This window comes from Euprymna scolopes, chromosome 42, assembly GCF_053919585.1.
Source record: "Euprymna scolopes isolate OS-2025 chromosome 42, ASM5391958v1, whole genome shotgun sequence".
NCBI lineage: Eukaryota > Metazoa > Mollusca > Cephalopoda > Sepiida > Sepiolidae > Euprymna > Euprymna scolopes.
The window spans coordinates 48,902,996-48,924,883 of NC_136523.1; the positions used below are offsets into that span (position 1 = coordinate 48,902,996).

General features: G+C 33.2%; 1 protein-coding gene across 5 annotated transcripts in view; it reads right to left on the reverse strand.

Moving 5' to 3' along the window:
* Nucleotides 1-21,888, reverse strand: part of LOC145267099 (pseudouridylate synthase 1 homolog) — a 163,249-nt gene that overhangs the window by 14,005 nt on the left and 127,356 nt on the right. For 4 of the 5 annotated variants that reach the window (XM_080123097.1, XM_080123099.1, XM_080123101.1 and 1 more), the window contains exons 13-17: nt 20,200-20,293; nt 14,663-14,733; nt 12,698-12,742; nt 8,627-8,701; nt 8,017-8,087 (exon numbers count right to left, since the gene is read on the reverse strand). In XM_080123097.1, the coding sequence (XP_079979223.1) occupies nt 8,017-8,087; nt 8,627-8,701; nt 12,698-12,742; nt 14,663-14,733; nt 20,200-20,293 (356 nt within the window). Of the gene's footprint in view, nt 1-1,067; nt 4,898-8,016; nt 8,088-8,626; nt 8,702-12,697; nt 12,743-14,662; nt 14,734-20,199; nt 20,294-21,888 lie in introns of those variants that run through there. The other variant, XM_080123102.1, reaches the window with a different exon arrangement.

A 21,888-nucleotide genomic window follows, 5' to 3' on the forward strand; every position in this document is an offset into this window, starting at 1 on the left:
TTATGGTTGTGTTCTCAATAATATAAGCATTGTTTATCACGGAAAATACAACCTTAACTATTGCGTGCCACACGTTTTCTCCAAAATATTTTTTAAAATATCACCGTTGAAGAATTAAAACAATTCTATTACAACAAACAATAACATGGAGCTAATTATTTAAATAAATTTTATTTAATGTAATATGTAAATGAAGTTACTTCTTGAATGTAGATTTCCTTTGAATACATAGTATATATAGAAATTATGCTGGAACGAAAGTGTGTAAACGTCCGTTTTCAGTACGAAAATGAATTTGTGAAACACCTTTTGTACATCTGTTATATAAATCTCACTTGTATATATTTTTGTCTGAAATTATATTTTCGGTTTTTATTTTCCAGAGGGAGATGGGGGCTAGAGTAAGATTTTCATTGAATATTAAAAGATGTTCAGTTTTTTTGTTTGTTTATTTTAGTTTATAATAATCAAAATAATGATTTTTTTTTATAGGTTGAATGATGTAGAGCTTTATTTTTTTTTAGACATTATATATATATATATATATATATATATATATATATATATATATATATATATATATGAACAAATGATTAATAAAACATGTTAAAAGACATCTTGAAAAAGTGTTAAAAACATGTAATTTTAAAAAGGAAGCACAAGATAAGTGGATAGTCCTTAATCCGCGGAGTTTCAAAGAAATACTGTCCTTCTCATCAGAGGGCAGGAATTAGCAAAATGCGGGATCAGATTTTGCATGTAGAAGTATTTAGTGAAACTACAAGTAAGTCACAGATCTTACTTGGTTAAAAAAAGGGTGAGGTAAGAGGAGTAGGAGGTACTCCCCTTACCTCACTCTTTTTTTAACCAAGTAAGATCTGTGACTTACTTGTAGTTTCACTAAATACTTTTACATGCAAAATCCGATCCCGCATTTTGCTCATTTTTTTTTTTCGGTTTTATTGAGCTTTTACATCTGGTTGAGATTACTTGTAAATATTAACTCTTTAATATTTATAATATATTTTAAGTTTACCATTTTGATTACCTTGGTAAACTTATTGTAATTTTTATTTCTTTTTATATATATATATATATATATATATATATAGCTTATATACCCAGCGTCGCCAGGTTGAAACATTGGCAAACGGAAATTTTAGTCACATACTATTTAAGATACGCTAAATATCCTTTGTTCGTATGATTTTCCTGAAAGTGAACCGCATGTTGGATTTTGAAAGCATACAGAACATTCATTTTCATCTATGAAAATTAAACGGGGAATAGCTCTCACAGCTTGAATAAACTTACTTCCGTTTTTAAAGATAACTGGTGTCGGTAATAATAATTAAAAATAAATTAATATGAACTAAATTAAATAAATCAACTTGAAATAATATTTCTAAATAGAACAATTAAAACAATTCTATTATCTATTACAAAAAAAAAGGAAACGATTAATAAGATGGAGCTAATTATTAAAATAAATTTTATTTAATGTAATATGCAAATGAGGTAACTTTTAGAATGTAGGTTTCATTTGAATATATAGAAATCACGCTGGAATGAAAGTGTTTAAATGTATGTATATATGTCTGCCAAAAACTTTCGACAGAGGCAACAGATTTTCACAAGATCAATATCGTTTTGAAGCTCAACCCTTCGGATGACAAATATTGAAAAATTGGCTAAAAACATTAATTCCTTTACCCTCAACTGGGTACTTTTCTACAGGGGGGGGGGTCACTTTTTTCGCTAATATTTTGGAAAGTCATCCCCTCTTTTCGATTGACTAGCCTTAATTTAAACCTACGTCGCTCCCGGTTTGGCGATGGGTGCAACAGCAAAGACATCACGGTTTTCTTTTTATTGACGTTCTTTTCCTCCTTCGCGGTACGGATTTGAATCCGCCTGCCTATAACCACTTTTTTTTTTCTTTTTTCTTTTCAGCACACACCTTCAAACACCCGGGCAATGCCGGGCACCCAGGCTAGTATTAATTAAATTGTGAACAAACAGACAAGAATACAACTTTATTATAATACAAAATTCAAGCAAGCAAGGATGTCGAGATGATTCACAGTTTTATAATTATATAACTGTAATGATAGTAAACCTTATGTCTAGAACCCTTGTTCTGATTTGGATCAGAATCCATTTTGATTCTAGACAATGCCTAACATTTAAGGCTTAAGCTTAAGGGATCTTCAGAAATTGAAATTCAGGGAGTCTTAATTGATGTAATGACTATGAATGTAAATCTGAAATATTTGATTTTACAAATAGGAAGTTGTACCTCCTAGTATACTCCCTTTAAAATACTTTAAAGAAACAAAAATTGTTACAATATTTATCTTTTTATGGAAATCGCTTGAGACAAGGCACAAAGCCACTTGTTGTAAGGAACTAATAAGAACTAAATTATGATGCCTATTGACCATAGTCTTGAAAAGACAAAGACAAAGGTTGTAGATAGAAGGAAAACAGTGAGCAGGAAGAGAGTTCCCCAACCTTGCAGTCTTTGGAATCGGAAGCTGTATTACAATAAGGTATTAAAACAGTGAATTGATGGAGACCATTAGACGAATGAGTCAAACAAGCTGACACAAAGGAAGCAGGAAATAGATCAGGTAATCCTGAGGAACACACACCATTATAGTATTTGTAGAAAAGACTGAGACTAGCAACATAACGTCTGTGAGAGAGAAAAAGGTTACAGTGATGTGGAGCCAATCAAATTACAAATACGTTTCTGCAATTTATCAAGAACTTTCAAATGGGACACAGATTCACCAGCTCAAACATGACAACAGTACTCCAAGAATAGCTTAAAAAGAATAAACAAAAACAAAACTAAACAAAAAACAAAAAATAAATAAAAAATAAACAAAAAACAAAACAGTGAAAAAGCATTGTTTTGAGCATCGGAAAATGGGGACAAACTTTTCCAATTCTGACCACACAAAAAGTTCCGATATTTCAGATTCCCGATTCCACTTGTCCCAACACTAATACCTATGGATATTGAAACAGAAACAATGTTATATTAATAATCTAAAAAAAATTAGTAGTACTCTGTGGAAATTTCACATTTTCTACATCAATTTGATATACTATTAGTAATAACGCTGCTGAAAGTAAACCTTGCTTCCCTTATTTTATCCTTTAGTCCTCACATTCCAAGTGATGTTTCTGACAAAGAGGGGGAAAATTGCTATTTTTGGGGTCTGAATCTATTCCATCTAAAATTTATCTTTGGTTCGTTTTTGACCTTGAAATGATAATTATTATCTTTTTAGCTCCTTACATTAAGTGGTTTCATGTCTTGTCTCAGTGGTTCAGTGGTTAACAACACAGACTGACCACCTAGATGTTCCAAGTTCGAATCCAGTTCATTCTACAAAAATTACTTTCACTTAGGATGTTGGCAACCTTCAAATTGTCCCTCAGGTAATCCCCAATGTCTTTCTAATAATAATTCTGACTATAAAAATAACGGGGAAACCTATGCCAGCAATAGAATCCTCAGATTCATATGATATAATGATGATGTCTTGTCTAGAGCGATTTCTATAAAAAAACAATCCTTTTGAAATAAATTTCTTTTAGGGTCAAATATGTGATTAAAAAATTAATTGATAAAAAAACGTTTACATATTTTTATATATTTTTATTATAAAGGGATGAAAAAAAAAAGAAAAAAAACGTAAAATATATTTGAAAATTGTATCTATTTTGTGCTTCCATAGCTCAATTGAGAGACACAGGTGCCAGCTTCCGGCATGTTTGAAAGTTATGGTCTGGTTTTATGCACAATTACCTAAATTTCTTTAGGGTCAGTAATATGAATAAAAAATATGACTCTTCCTTCTGTAAAAATAATTGTTTAAATAAATAAAATATTGTTTAAATAACAAGTATCTTTCTCCAGTGTTTATATATTATAAGTGTATATCTAAAAAAAAAAATCAAAATAATGCATTTTAAGTCAAATACCATTACGTACATACGTGTTATGTCAAAATCAGTAAAAATTACAAAAATTGATCAAGTAGTAAATCTACTAGACATATTTTTTTTTAGATGTAGACATATTTTTTTTACAAAAAATGTCTATTCTCAATCTACCATTTTCTAATTTGAAATGGAGAAAAGTCAGTTTGTCATATGGAATAGAACAAACTTTTTCTGACATAAACTTTAAAAAGAAAATTTCTTAAGTTATTATCTCTATATTGCAATAGCTCAAATCATTATCTCTAAGGTGTAATATCCCTACAACTGTTCAAGTCATTAGACCTTAAGGCCAACTGTTACAAGCTTCAGGGCAACCACTCAAGCTGTTAGACCTTCAGGGCAACCGCTCAAGCCGTTAGACCTTCAGGGCAACCGCTCAAGCCGTTAGACCTTCAGGGCAACCGCTCAAGCCGTTAGACCTTCAGGGCAACCGCTCAAGCCGTTAGACCTTCAGGGCAACCGCTCAAGCCGTTAGACCTTCAGGGCAACCGCTCAAGCCGTTAGACCTTCAGGGCAACCGCTCAAGCCGTTAGACCTTCAGGGCAACCGCTCAAGCCGTTAGACCTTCAGGGCAACCGCTCAAGTCATTAGACGTACGGGGCAACAATTCAAGTACTTAGTCCTATAATACAATATTCCAAGTTATTTGTCCTACATAGTAATAGGTTAAGTAAAATGTTCTACAATGCAATAGTTAATTTGTTCGATTTATGATCGTAAAAATATTGCGACTCTCCCACATCATCCTGATCTTGATAATTCTGCTCGTAATTTTATAAGTTTTCGCATGGTGTAATCTAACGATGATTTACGAGCGATCCCATCCGAGGAGGCCTGAAACCTGTGGTAATGTGGAGTTGTACCCCACTGGAACATGCTGAGACAACAAAGTCAAGGAATATAGGAATAATATAATAAACGTTTGTTTTTTTTTAAGTGGAGATTTGTAAAATTACTTTATATTGGGGATTTGTAAAATTATTTTATAGTAACGTCAAAGGAAGAATCTATCAGGCATGTCTACAAAGTGTGATGATGTATGAAAGTGAAATCTTGAGGACAGTCGTTGCATGGAGAGGAATGATAGACTTTGACCTGCGAGGATAAATTATTATTAGGTCGTCCCAAAAGTTTGTAAGAGTATGGCACAATCAAGTTGACACACCGGTTCTCGCCAGATCACCAAAGTTAAGCAACACTGAGCCTGGCCAGTACCAGATGGGTTACCATTTGGGAAAGCTAGGCGCTGTATGTATCTCCTGAGAATGTTGGGCGTGGGGCCAGCACCCTCACCCCGTAAAAAGAACTCGGTCGCTACAGAAGTATCTACAAAGTTGTAGAGGGCCTATGCCCCTTAGAGGTTCAAGGCTATGGATGGATGGAAAAGTTTGTAAACACTTGTGAAGATTTGAATTTTTGTGCAATTTTCAATTTTTTTTTTTTTTTTTTGAGTTTATATTGTTACTGGGGTAAGTTTCATATCTGTAGGCCAAAAACTGACTGACAGGAGTTTGGTAGACAAATTTTTTTAAACATATATATATATATATATATATATATATATATATATATAGCCAGTAGAGTTTAGTTTCCTAGAAGTACATCCAATGAAACAACATGTGTCTACCAAAGAGTGCTCAATGAGTGAACAGAGCAGGTATATTAATGTTTGTATAAATAAATTTAATATATATATATATATATATATATATATATATATATATAAATATATTGAAAAATGTTTGTGTTTATTATACTACTAGCAGGGGTACCTAGTGCTGCCCGGGAGTTTGGAGGTGTAAAAGAAAAAAAGTTAGTAATCAGGCAGGCTCGAACCCGTGATGCGGTGACACAAAGGCGGAAAAGAAAGTGAAAGAAAACGTGACATCTTACCGCTATCTACAAGACCGTAAGAAGTGAAAAGCGTTCAAACTTAGCGATGTAAATCAAAAAGTTGACTTGCTAAGTGAATGAGTTCACGAAGGTGCAGAAATGAAGGTCAGCTGAAGGCCAGTTCAGCTTTCCGCTGTTTCATTTATTTGTTTCCCCATGATGTTGGGGGGAAAACCAGCTCCCCATAAAAAGGGAGTGTCAAAATGAATAGCAATTGTCCGATATGAGGGGTTTCCCCCACATGGATCAAAGCTAATTGCTTTCTGGACGTCCCGGTATGAAAGGCTGGGAAGCTTCCTTCGCTTTCGCTTTAATTTCGCTTTTATACGAAAAACACGAACAAACATGCGAGAGGATGGAATAACTTGAATTTTATAAAAGTCGATAAAAATAAATCTAGAGACGACGTGCATTCACAAGTCATAGATATTATAAGCCAGGGAGTAGATAAAAAGTTCTAGAACATAGTACCCCCCCCCCCAAGAACCCCTGCAAAAAAAGCCTTTGCTGGACATACAGAAATGCGTGCGCCACTTTTGCCTTATTACTTTTCTTGGTTGGTTGGTTGGTTGGTTGTTTTTGTTTTACGGCATATCAACCCTTTTCAGGTTATTTAATGTCGAATTCAAAGATTTTGAAGAAAAATTTTTTAATAGAATGTATTTGTTGTTTTCAAGTCGGTTTCTATTTAACCCATAGTTGGGACCCTAACAGGTACTACCACACCAGTTCAGTGTGGACCTGGGAGCAATGGCAATTAAAGGGTGGCTCCACACTCCCCAAAGCCCGCAAGCTGGGGCCTCACCACTAGATATAGTTTAAGGTCATAGTCAGGACCTACTTTTCTGGGATTATATATATATATATATATATATATATATATATATATATATAATGATCTTCATCTTTCTATTCAAGATGGCAATTGATAAAATTGAACTGCGAGTTTTGATTTGTTACTGCTGAAAGCGAAGTCTTTCAACCAGGAAAACCGCAGAAGAGATTTGTGCTGCTGGTGCTGACGTTCCACCACATCCAACCTACAGCCCTGACTATGCTTCATCAGATTACGACCTTTTCCGCTCAATGCAACACTTTTTGAAGGGCTGCTGATTTGACTCGTTAAGCAAGCGTGTCAAGAATTCTTTGATTCGAAGCCGGCTGAATGGTACTTTGACCAGATCCGAAAGCTTGTAGATAGATGGCAGACGGTCTTGGAAAATTATGGTCTTTATCTTGATAATTTATTTTTTTTTTTTTTTGTTATTACTAGGGCTGTGACAACAGAATATTCTTTTCATTCTTTTGACTCTAGAGTATATATCCGACACAGACACAATCAGTCAAGAACCACATCACTCTATATAAAAGCATATAGGATATCAACAAATACACACTTGAGAGTCAAAACAATGAAAAGAATACACTGTTGTCACAGCCCTAGTTATTACTTAGCGAGTAAAATTTCAATTTTTTGCAAGTGTTTACAAACTTTTGGGACAACCTTCTAAATCTGTGCACATGTACAGAACAGGAAACTTCGATAATCTGGCTGTGTCGAAAGAATGAATTGTCACCTTGCAGTCATGAAAATATCCAAAAATTACAAAAAACACAAAAAACAATAAGGTAGGAAAATTATTATTAATCAAAAGTTTTCTAAAACAATTAGTGAAAATTAAGTTTTGCTAAATTGACCAAAGAATTTCGGTTTTCAGAAAATATTTACCTCCCTTTTGTTACAATAAGAACTCTGTTTTTTTTTGTTTGTTTTTTTTTTTTTTTTTTTTTTTTCAAAACTCGATTTTCGCTAATTGTCTCCAAAACTATTTTCATTAATAATTAATTTTCTACCTTATCGTTTTTTCATTATTTTTGGATATGTTTATTACTGTGACGTGACAATTCAGTAGATACCATTGGTTTCACTTGAAATTCAATATTTCAATTTTCGAATATTGCTACAATAACGAAGAACCGAAAAACATGGGACCAAGGTTGGTACAAAGGGAGCTAATTAAAAAGAAAAAATTACAAAAGAAAAAAAAACGGAATCAAAGAAAAATAAAAGACAGGAATAAAACTGCTTTCTTAAAAGGATACACTAATTCATCCTTCTCTTTCTGGACGATATTTGTAAGAATAAAATCTTTTTTGAATTTGTCCATTGCCTCCTAAAAATAGAAAACAAAAATAAATAAAACAAGGCCATAGCATCAATGACACTTTAATTTTACAGAAATAGACATACCATTAAACAAAGCTATAATGGCTATATTTTTTCACTATATGTGACACTAATAACTTTTGGTGCTTTTTTTTTTTTTTTTTTTTTTTGTAAAATTGCATTTTCACCCCAAACAAGGCACAGTGCCACTTTAACATAGGGGGCTACTATCTAGGACATAATTTGCAGGGGTACTATATAAAAAGTTGAGCAGCAAGATGTCTATTCACATTACATTATAAAAACCCAATTTTTTCTGATTTGCAACCCCAGAGAGCTCTGCTCTAAACTAAAGTGTTCCTATTTATTTTGCCTCCCCACGAGGGCAGGGTCGGTTTTTAATGTGGGGAAAAGGAACAAAAATAAAAATTGTCTAAGTCGTGAAGGATTTCTCCTCTACTAACCGAGAACAAAAAACTGAAGTGATCTTGGCCCAAAGGCCAAACAATGTTGCCGATGTTTAAAGAGAAGTAAACAATAGCTTACCTGATATTCATCCCATTCCAATAATTCATGGAATCCATCATTTCCAAAACGTTTGTTGTAACCATCATAGTGTAACTAGAAACATAGGAAAAAATTTAAAAAACAGATAAATAATTTAAACTTAAGTAACAATAAATATATATATATATATATATATATATATATATATATATATATAATATATACCATATACCCTCTGCTCCACTTTTTGTTATCAAGTAAGATCTTTGACTTACTTGTTGTTTCATCAAATACTTTTGTATGCAAAATCCGATCCCGCATTTTGCTAATTCCTACCCTCTGATGAGAAGGAAAGTATTTCTTTGAAACTCCACGGATTAAGGACTATCCACTTATCAAGTGTTTCCTTTTCAGATTAAATATGTTTTTAACTCTTTTTCAAAGTGTTTTTTAACATGTTTTATTAACTGTTTGCTCCTATATATATATATATATATATATATATATATATATATATATATATTTTTATTGTTAAGTCAACATTCCAAAACTAGAAGATGAATTTAATTATCACTCATAATATTTTTTTATGACGAATGTCTTACACGTGTTTTGTTGAATAGTAGAAACCCACTAAACAACTCATCAGAGACAAAAGTATAGTCCTCAGAAAATAGTTGGAAAATTCTTCTTCTTTTTTTTTTTAATGGAAAAGGATTTAGTAAGAAAATTTTTTATTTTTATAAACATATTTATCATATAAATTAAAAAAAAAAAAAGATTTTATTTTTAAAAAAAAAAACAAAAAAAAACTTGAATTTTTATAATTTCCTAAACACATATTCCTTATAAAATTTTGAATAAAATAAAAACTTTCTTTTTTTTTAAAATCTAGTTATTAAAAGTGCAAATAAAGACTAATTGTGTTAATTTTTATTGTATTTTATTTTATTTCAATAAATAACTTCACAATAGAAATACAGAAGAACAATAAAAGTGAAAGAACTGATTTGCCTTGTCACCACTTCCGGTAGTAGCTACACTTGGAAATTAGGAAGTACATTAGCTGACTATAACCAGAAAATTGAGATGGTACCAGTTTTATTTCTTTTGTTCATTCATGCATATATAAATAAATCTATTTAATATATATAATATATAAAATGTGTATATCTAATATACATACGAAAATATATATTTAATATGTATATTATATAAATAATAAAATATATTATACTAGTCGGACCTACGAAATTCCATTCTTTCATACGTGATATATTGCTGCTTGGCATTCTGTAGACATTCAGCATGAATGGAGACCCCTGCAATATTATTGTAGCCCTTTTGTTAAAACTGTAAAATTATTTATCTAAGCAATCTGGTTAATGTAGTGTCAGAATATATCTGGTTATTACGGTTTATCTCCAATATCCTTATAAGAGTTTGTGGCATACGAGGTGCCTTCAGTATGTTTCCAGACTTTTTTTTTAGTGTGGGCACTTTTATTGATAGTACACACATGAAACTCTAGTCCCCTTCGAAGTAATCTCCTCTGGCTGCAATGCCTTTGAGACTGTTGCATATTGAAGGGGACAGCTCCCGGTATTTAGAGAAACAAAGTAATTAGGATTGAAGACAATTATTATTAAAGGAGAATGCTGGAATCGAAATCAAAAGTTAAAATGAATACATATTATTGTTTAGATGCAATTCCAGGAATGCAGTGGAATTATCCATTGTTGTTAAAAATAACTATAAAAATAAAGTTAGGTCAGAAGAATAATGAAAAATCAAGTTAAGGAATGTTCTTTGTGTCGCTGGGACACGTGTTGGAAGCATATGCCATATCCATGTGCAAAACATGCACTTGTTTGGCTACATTCTGACGTCACAGAGAAATATAAATTCAATATATACAGTTAAGTAAGAGTTCAAACAAAGTTCAACAGTTGAGAGAGGAGACACAGGGCAGTCAGAATTCAGTTTCAGTTGGAGAGAAAGAGTTAGCCTGAGCTCCTTCAGGAAGCGAAGGGAGGAGAAGACAAAATGTAGGCAATCTAATTTTGACCCCTTAACATATATTGCTTTGGGCTCAAATCAAGTTATTAAGTTAGATCCATGTCCAAGGAACCTATATCTAAAATTTCAATTGTTTATACCCAAAATTGGCGGAGGAGTTTGGTAGAGTTCTCAAAGGTTAAATCGTTGAACTTTGACCCCTTAATAGCCAAATTTCTGGCCGAAAACGAATTACAAAGATTTTCCCAAATCTCACTACCCTATATATCAAATTTAGAGTCTGTAGATTGAAAATTGACAGAGTTATTGTGTAGGGAAATGTACAGACAGACACTTTCACTTTTATAGATATATAGATAGAAATCGGTTAGTTACAACTTTTCAAAAAGTTTTATAAAAATCCAAGGCATCAATTTTTTTTAATAAGCACAAAAGTGTCAATGTTAGCCATTTTAACCCAAAAGGGCAACTAGAGTTTTCACAGAAAATCCATTCTGTTACTTTTTTACTCATATCATGTTTAATGTTTGTGCACAATTTTTTTAAAATTCTAAGGCGTAATTGAGAAAAGTGCAGACGGACGAACGGACAAGAGTGAATTTTCTCAGGGGACTAATAAATATTAATATTATATATAATACTAGCAGATTGCCTGGCATTGCCCAATCATAAAATATGCTTAAATATATTTGTAGCTCATCCAGGGCAGCTAAGATACACAGACTTGGGTGCAAGATGCAACTGATGCCGATCCCTGTGGCTTTGCCCGTGTTCTCGTCTAGTGGTCGAATTCGTCTCCGTCACCCGCTCACTGTTTCCACCTTTGAATCAGCTTCTAAACGGTCAACTGGGCTGTCTGAAAAATAGACTGCACTCAACACGACGTTTTCAAACAAAGAAAAACGTCAAAGCTTAATTTAGTAATTATTGTTTTCAACTTTACAAACAATACATACACAACTGGCCTAGTTATGCAAACAGGGGCTGGCGGTTTCTTTAACAAAGTACTTCGTTTTTCTATCGTCAGTATACAGGGAAGAATAAGTTCACAAAGGCGCGTGTTCGGATAAGTGCGTGCCACCAAGGCACGTGGTAAAAAATCTCTCGATCTTTTCTTCACCCTTTTTTATCAATATCGGTTAGTTGCGACCCCCACCTGTCCCAATATGTCCACAATTGGCAGCCAACCAATCAGCGGTCGCTGCTCTTTGTTGCAGTGTCCAATTAATGTCCCGTTGAACTCTGAACGCCCAGTCGCAGAAGAAAAAGAAAAGAAAATAATAAAAAACGACCTTTACAATTATTGAAGAGAAAAAAAGGTTTTCAGGTTTTAACGAGCCTCATCACCTCCACCACTCCTCCTGCCACGATCTCAGACTAAATTACCATGTCAGTAAGGCAGTAAATGTCCACACGCCAGGAAGGGTGGGTTGTCACGGTCGATTGCTACTCAACGTTTCCGTGGTGGTCTTTTATCAACAGATAATCATTATTTCGGTCAAGCCACACACACCAGGCCCCGTCGGCTGTCACATTTCTTAGACCGGATTTTTTAACAACTAATATTCCTCTCATAGACAATTTCCATTAAGCTCAGCTACTTGACGACTATTAACCCTTGGTGGTCTGTCAATTAACATAAGTGTCCTGGCTGTTCTGCTTAGGAATTATTTTTATGACTTTCATTCCGGCGTAAATACTTCTCGGCTATTCATCCTTGGGGGAGGGGGAGATCATTTTGATTATCTATCAAGAACCAGATTTATTCTTTAAAACATCATCATCATCATCATTAGAATTCCCCTGAATTCGTGTCAATGGGGCCACCCAGACAACAGGCTGTCTCTTAATCAACTTGCAAGGTTCTCCCGGCATCGCCCGGCCCCCATCGGTTCACATTTTAATTTATGCAGATTTTGTATTTATTATCATAGAGCCACCCCTATTGATTATTATATTGCACCCAATATATAGTGATTTCAAAAGTTAAAAGAAAAATGACTTATGTGCCATCGGCCAAAATCAAAACCAAAACATTTAGTTTTCCAACTATCACAAGGATAGTAATTTTAATGATGATGATGATATTACCTTTTCCAAAACGAGTCCAAGTCCCGGTGCTTTAGGAATGTCCACCTGAAATAGAAGATAAAACTGAAGTCTTGGAGCATGTTATATATAAAATAAAAATAAAATAAATGCAGTTTAAATTCCGAGCTATACTAAATTCAATATATGCTGTTTAAATTCCGAGGTATACTAAATTCAATAGATCGCAGACTTAGCATTTGAGTAAACTTACCACTGGAAAAAAATCACAATTACAAAAGAGGAATTCAATTATGAAAAAAAGAATTGAATAGAAAACGGAGCTCGTCAGCTGTTTACCATGAGGCTGTTTCAGAGATTTAAATACAAGAAGCCTGTTAAATTTATGACTCTCCGGTGAAAAATACCACTTCCCCAATAACAAAATATAGACACAATCTAGTTATTTCACTAATATATAAATTTTTTTAAAATAATATAATACCAGTGTTGGGATTAATTGGAATCCGGAATCGGAAAAAATCAGGACTTTTGGGGGTATCGAAATTGGTATCGGAAAAATTTGTGTCTATTTTCCAATGCCAAAAACTATTTGTTCAATTATATTTTTTTTTATTTGATTTTGTTTAAACAAAATCTTTCACTGCTGGTAGTAATAATGAAATAATAAATATTGATTGATTTAGAGTTATCTAGGAAAATTCGTTCTGGCAAAAATTTACTTTCACCATGACTAATGTTTGTGTAAAATTTAAAAAAAAAAAATCTAAGTCATGGTTATTGAGAAAAGTGCAAATAGATAAACGAGAGTGAATTAATAGGTCCAATCCCTCCTTTGTCAGGGAATAAAAAATAAAATATATAAAGAATACCTTGTCCCCGGATAAGTAAAACTAATTCCCTGAAAATATTAGTTTTGCATTATTTATGTTCTCTTATGAAGATTAAAATCAAGATATACTGAACCTTAAAATCAAGATATACTGAACCTTATGTCTAGAATCCTTATTTCAATTCTGATCAAAATCCATTAAATGATTTTTACTGTAGAAAATGTCTCATATTTATGGCTTAAAAAAGAAATCGAAATTCAAGGAATCTTACTTAATTGGTGTCTAATAACTACGAGTCAAATTGTACTCAACATCACCCTATTAAACCTTACATTTGGAATCCTTATTCCAATTTTGATAAAAATCCAGTATATGATTTTGATTCTGGAAAATTATCCTTGAGTGGCCTCTTGGCCTTGATAATGTGGTGATGCCTATGAAAAAAAAAAAAATGTCTAAAATTGAGGATAATACTCAAGTAGTCTAAAGAAATTGAAATTAAGGCAATCCTGCTTAAGCGCTCATATGAATTAAATTTAATGAAAATCTAAAATATTTACATCTTTATATAGGAGGAGGTTCTCATGTTATCCCCACCTCCAAATAAAATTCCTTTAAACATTTATTTATTTTATTTATTAATATTTATTGTCAAAGTTCACACGCAAAAAAAAAAAAAAAACAGAATTTTCACAAGGATTTTATATTAAGGCTTGAATTAAAGTTTAAAATGCAAAAGTCAAGTATTATGGTGCAATTTTGCTTTAAACAGAAACATTCATTTCTAACATGCCCCTATCATATCCAAGAACCTACTGTTGATTTTATATGTCGGACCTTTCTGCTTGTGAGGTAATAAAACTTCTCAACTGTACTTATGACGTTAGGCTGTGTAAGACATTAACTTTAATCAAAATCGCTTGTCCTTCTTTCATTCGATTTTTTTTTTGGTTATCAATACTTAATGGAGATATTCTGATACAAAACCTATCTAAGAACACTGTCAGGCACATAAAGTACATTTGTGTGAAATTTTTTAAAAATCGGCCCAGCCGTTTAGGATTCCATAGGGAACGAACTCACACAAAAACAAAGTTCCTTTTATATAATCGTAGAGAATAATAAATAAACAGTTTCAAAAAAGTTAATCTCGCAAGAAAATAATCATACATACCCTTTCAGGTTTCCACGCTAAATCTATGACATCAACACCACAGAATCCACGAACGATAGCAATAGTGAGTCCTAGAAGATGAAGAAGAAACGAAAAGTAATTAAAAGTTCACATGAATTTTTAATATTAACATACATTTGTTACTTTTGTATTATACTTTTATCATGGGAAATTAGTATAAAGAAGCAGAAGTGGGATACTTTCTGTAAACATGCGTTGGGCTGCATGTTTTTTTTTATAGTGCATATGAATGGCAAACGTTGCTGCTGATAGATGCTTGGCCAATGGAAAGGGTTTTCTGTGTAGTAATATTTGAACATGAGGAAAAGTCTACACAAAGGTAGATTAAGTAAAAAGGAATTTTCCATCTGAAGTTAAAACTAGAACATTAAGCTGATGTGTTCAGGAAGTTACGTTATGATGGAAAGTAGACATGGCAACAGAGAGACAAATCCAGCCTCTTGGATATTCAATATTAAAATAATCGGACAATTTTTCAAACACACACACACACACACATACACACCATGGGGAATGCTTGAGAAAATATAAATATTACGCAATCTTTAATTTGGTCGATTATTTTGTTTTACAGCATATTAACCCATTTTGGGTCATTTAATGCTGACTAAAATTTTATAAAAGTTGTACAAAAAGTAAAGAACAATTTCAATAAGTCAATACATTTAACTGATTTATACATCTAACAAATTCATATATTTAAAAAATTAAAAAATTTCAATACATATACATTTTATAAACAATTTTTATTTTGCTGTTTAGGTTCTATTGCATATCAACCACTATGGGTTAACTAAAAATCAAATTCAGGTTATATATATTGCGTGCATCATATATATACTAGCATTTCAGCTCAGCGTTGTCCGGGTGTTTGGAGGTGTATGTTGAGCAAAAAAAAAAAAAAATAGTGGTAGTAGGAAGGCAGGCTCGAACCTGTACAGCGAAGGAGGAAAAGAATGGGAAAAAAAAAACCTGACGTCTTTGCTTTTACGACCACCGCCAAACCAGAAGTGACATGGGTTTAAATTAAGGCTAGACAATCGAAAAGAGGGGATGACTTTTGAAAACTTCAGTGAAAAAAGCGACCCCTTCCTGTAGAAAAGTGCCCAGTTGAGGATGAAGAAGTTAATGTTTTTAGCCAATTTTTCAGTATTTGTTGTCTGAAGGGTCGAGCTACAAAACAATACTGATTGTCGAAAGTTTTAGGCTGACATGCAAACATACATACATACATTTATATATTGGTAGCTCAAATTTTCAACCCAAACCGATTAAAAAGCTTGCCCTATCTCTGAATATCCTTTATGTAAAATTTTAAATGTTTAGACCAGAAATTGTCTGAGTAATTTGATAGAGACCGCAGAGGTCAAATTTTTTTAAACTTTGACCCCTATTATGACCCCTTAACATTTATTGTTTTGGGCTCAAATCAAGTTATTAAGTTAGATCCATGTCCAAGAAACCTATATCTAAAATTTCAAGTGTTTAGACCCAAAATTGTCGGAGGAGTTTGGTAGAGTCCTCAAAGGTCAAATCGTTGAACTTTGATCCCTTAACAGTCAAATTTCTCACCGAAAACGGATTACAAAGATTTCCCCAAATCTTACTACCCTGTATATCAAATTTCGAGTCTGTAGACTGAAAATTGACAGAGATATTGTGTAGGGAAATGTACACAAACACACACATTTTCACTTTTATAAATATCGCCGGGTTCAAATCTATCAACTTATGTTAATCATGACACCCTGCACTGATAATTCCTGAAAGGATGAAACACCAGTGTCTATGTAGGTATTTAATAATTATTATAGTAAATAATTATATATATATATATATATATATATATATATATATATATATATATATATAAATTGCACATCTCCGACTTGCAAACACACATCTTATTGGCCTAAGTTTTGGAATGTAGGGAATACATACACATATGTACGTGTGAAATAATGTTCAAAGCAGTCATATTGTTTTCATAATAGGCTCAGTTGGTTTTGTTGCTGTTGAATACTATATTGTCCCATAGACTACTGTAGACTCTTTAACCCTTATCCTCGAGTGGCCTCTGGGCCTTGATAAAGGATGCCATCTTTGTAAAAAAAAAAAAAAAAAAAAACCCTTTTTTTCTATTTTCTTTTCATTTGTGTTCCAATTTATTAATGTTTCTAAAAGATTTTTAATAATTATCTGTTTGAACGGTGTCCTGAGGTTTTTTTTAATGTTTTTTTGTACAACACTGACATATGTTTTTGTTCCCATATAGCTTTCAACAATTTTTCTGCTTCTGGGAATAGTACATGTTTGATATGTTTTACATACATTATCTCTCCTTTTCTTTCTCGTGGTTTGGGTCACGTTCACCACACTTCCCACAGACTTGGCATCCTCTGCAAATGTTTTTTGTGATGAACAAATTTCTGACATTTGAAACATTGCAGGGGAACTGGTATAAATTGCTTTACCTTTTCTATTGTACCGCCAATCCTGATATCTTCTGGTATTAATGGTTTATCAAAGGTGAGTATACACATGTGTGTCTGTATAGTTTCACTGAAGATGCTGCAGTTGTTTCACTCGCATCAAAAATTACAACACTGTTTCATCTGAACTCTTCTGGAGTGAGGGATGAGATTCTGACACTAAAAGCCGACATTCAGCTGATGCAGAGTTCATGGACAATTATGGAAATTACTCACAACATCAGTAAATGTGTTACTTTCTTCACTGCAGCATTTAAGTGTACTTATTTATGTCAGTTTTTTGTCTACATGAAGATCATGAAGTCCAAATACCGACTGATGAGCATCTGGAAGTCTGCTTGAGGCTGGCTGTTAGCAGCTACTGTCCAGACTGCATCACCGACTGATTCCATCTAATGCAAATCATCAGAGTAAGGTAATGACAAAAAAATATACAGCGTTGCACTGTGCAATATGGGTTGAAGCAGTAATGCAAGATACAAATGCAAATACTGTGCATATAAAAATAATTTTCAATATATTTATAAATAATGTTTTGTATTTTTAGTCTTAGCCATGTCATAAGTTGTTCTCCTGCTGAAAAATGTGTGTGCACCCCGGATTTAAAATAATGGGGGATTTTGGAATTTAAGGTGTTGTGAGTATCCCTGAATTGTATACATTTTTGGAAGTTATATTGACTAATGCTCAATTACAGGTGTAAGAGTAAAATATTTAATCAAAGTACATTTCTTGGTAATAAAACCATTGATTTGATAAAAAAAAAAAAAAACCCTGTTGGCGCTGACAAACTTTCAGAACCTTGCGGCAGAGCTGGAGCCACAAGCAGTCATGTGTGCAGCTTGAGAGTGCAAATGTCTGTCGAACTTTGACAAATGCTTCGCTTTACTTGAGCTAATTGCTACGTTCATGTGCTGCTCTTTGCAAGATGATGTTTGACTTTCATCGAAAATTGCAACACTGTTTCACCTGAACTCTTCTCTAGTGTAGGATGAGATTCTGACACTTGAAGCCGACATTCAGCTGATTTCCAGAACTACTTACAGAGAACTTCAACATGAGTGAATGTGCTACCTTCTTGACTGCATTATTTGGCCGTATTTATGTGAGTCAGCCTTTTCCCACATGAAGATCATTAAGTCCAAATACCACTCTATCACGACTAATGAGCATCCATAAGCCTGCTTGAGACTGGTTATTAGCACCTACTATCTGGACTATGCGTCCCCGATTGATTCTACCTAATGTAAGGCATCAAGTGTAAGGTAATGACAAAAAAATATACAGCGTTGCACTGTGCAACATGGGTAGATATAGTAATGCAAGGTGCACCTGCATATACCACGCATATAAAAATAATTTTCAATATATTTATAATGTTTTGCATTTTTAGTATGTGGGAGATCATTTAGACTTATGTCATAAGTTCTCATGCTGAAAAATGTATGTGCCCCCCTGACTTAAAATAATGGGGGATTTTGGTATTTAAGGTACTGTAGAATGGGCAATACTAGAAGAACATCATCCCAGTTTTGCACCACTTTTACATCTACTTACGAATATTAAAATCAACATATAATCCTGCTAAACCTTATGTCTAGAATATTTCAGTTTTAATCAAAATCCATTACATGATTTTGATCCTAGAAAATGTCTAAAATCCAACGCTTAAACATGCAGAGTTGTAATCCTCATCATCCAGTTTTGGTATTTAAGGTGATGTGAGTATCCCTCAATTGTATACATTTTTGGAAGTGATATTGACTAATGCTCAATTACAGGTGTAAGAGTAAAATATTTAATCAAAGTACATTTCTTGGTAATAAAACCATTGATTTGATAAAATCAAAAATGTAAATATTTAATGTGTGTATGTGTGTATATATAATTCAGTATTATATCACTTTATAAAAGTTTAGAAAAAAAAATTAAAAAATAGCTTACTTTAAACACTCCCTGTTCGATTAAAATGTGTTAAAAAGAAGCCATATCTGAAGGCAACACAGAACAGAAATATGAAGGAAATTAACACATAAAAGAGCATGGATTAAAAATGTTAAGCAGTTTTGAGTTCCTAGCCCATCCATGTGCCCCCCCCCCATCTTTTTCTGATAACAGGGATTTTTTTTTTTTTTACCTTTATCTCCTAGAAATTTGTAAAGGAAATTTAAAAAAAAAAAAAAATTTTTTTTTTAATAAAATGAAACAATTCTTTTGAAGATATAAAATTTGGAATTTTATGTTTTTATTCAAATCTTTGGTATTTAAAGTGGTGTGAGCATCCCTCAATTGTATACATTTTTGGAAGTAATACTGTACATATAAAAATAATTTACAATATATTTAGAAATGTGTTTTGCATTTTTAGTAGGTGGTAGATCGTTTTGACTTAGTCTTAATTGAGTTGTCTTAGTAGCTCTCATGCTGAAAAATGTGTGTGCTCCTCTGATCTACATCATAATTCAGGTCATAAAGGGTTAAATAAAGGGTTCAAAAAATCTGATTAAAGAAGGAACAGTTCTATTTTGAACAAAAGTTAACACCTTATACAGCCTAACATCACAAGTACATTTAAGAAGTGTTATCAACACACAAGCAGAAGGGCTTGGCATATAAAATCAACAGCATGTTCTCTGATAAAACAGAGTTTCGTTTGAAATGAATGTTTCTGTTTAGAGCACAACTGAACTATGATACTTAGCTTTTGCATTTTAAACTTTAATTTAAATCATTACATGAAAATAATTTAATCAAATCAACAGTAGGTTCTCTACAGTGCAATGTAGACAGAATGTACTATGGACAAAATCATTGTGAGAAGGGATGTGAAGTTTACTCCCAGTGCTTAGTAACGGGTCCTTAACTAGAGTAGGCCAATCAATTTGATTGAAAAATGGGCGATTTCACTGATAATAACAATATGGTGTGGAACATGCGTTGACCCTCATTCAATCCTGGGCAATATCAGGTTTCCCTGCTATTAGTATTATATATGACATATCATTTGACATATCGGATACTTACCAATCATTTTTCGGATGTGGTGCAGCATAAAACTCTGGCCCTTAATTGTAATCGTTAAAAATTCCAGACCATTGTGAACGACAGGATTACCAGCCTGAAAAAAATAAATAAAAAAATAATGAATTAAAGAAATTTTTGACAATTAGAATCATTAAAGAAATGCATTTTGATTTTTTCCAGTTTATCGAATAGTGCCAGACTAAACGAGTCTGAATGTTGGAGGTTTTAGATAAAGTATAAAAAACAAAAAATTGACCCTGTTGAGGAGGGAACAACTGTTTTGTTTTTAATCTGGATTTTTCTTTTGAAGTATACTAGCATGGCTACCCAGCGTTGCCCGGGTGGAGAGAGGTGGTATACTAAGCCTATTGAACAAATCCCTCCACCCCAGCTCTAAAAAAAATAAATAAATAAATAAATGAACTTTTGTTTCAATCAAAATAGCAGCGAGTGCCCATGTGAGCGCAAAAAAAAAAAAAGAGGCAAGGGGAAGTGAAAAACGTTCAAATTTAACGATTAAAAAGTTAACTTGCAGAAATGAGTTCACGCAAGCATAGAAATGAACGTTGGCTGAAGGCCAGTTCAGCTTTCTGCTGTTTCATTTATTTGTTTGCACACAATGTTGGGGAAACCAAGCTCCCCCAAAAACGGAGGAACTCTCAAATGAATAGCAATTGTCTGATATGAACGGTTTTCACCATATTGATCAAAGCTAATTGCTTTCAAGACATTCCTGGCAGGAAAGCAAGACAGCCTACTTCACTGATTAGTTTTGCTTTTATATGAAAAAGACAAACAAACACGCAAAAAGACGGAATAGTGGGAATTTTATAAAAGTCGATCAAAAAAAATGTAGAGACGACATCCGTTCGCAAATCGGAGATATTATAATCTAAGGAATATAAGGAAAGTTCTAAAATCTAGAACCCCCCCCCTCCCGAAAAAAGCCTGCACGCCACTTTTGCCTTTTATATATATATAGATTTTCTTCTTCTTCTATTATATAAATTTAAGTTGTTTTTTTTTTTTTCTTCCTTTGAAGATTGTAATGCTGGGTATGGGGCAACCAAACCAGCTGCCAACATTGCCCCGCTTTTTTATTGAAACCAACCGAGAGCTCTTTTTAGTATCCTCGCTGTTCCCTTAAGTGCAATTGTCTGAATCTCTTTTGCACTTGGTTCACCAGGAATATTAGTTAGGTAGGACTTCAGGTTCTTCTTCATAAGTCCTGTGACACCTATGATAACTGGTATGATCGATATGCCCTTTAGGTTCCAGTTTCTTTTCATATCATACATGAGACCTTGGTATTTGGTCCGTTTCTCTCTTTCAGCTCTGTTAAAACCGCCATCATTAGGAACACTCACTTCAATCAAGGTTGCAACTCTCTCTGACTTATTCCATATAACTATGTCAGGTTTCACAGCAGCATTTTCAAGGTAGGTGGCTGTAGGGATTACATGGTCGTAATGTATGGTATATAAATCATTTCCAACTGTTTTTTCAGGTTGATGTTCCCAGGACTTGCTGCTACACTGGATGTTTAATTTTTTACAGATGATCCAGTGGAGGTACTTGCATACTCCATCATGTCTCGCTGTTTGTTAGTGTGTGTGTGTTTGTATGTCTTGCTAAAAGTTAAAAACTACAAAACGGATCATCATAAATGTGGTAGTGTTAGAACCATCA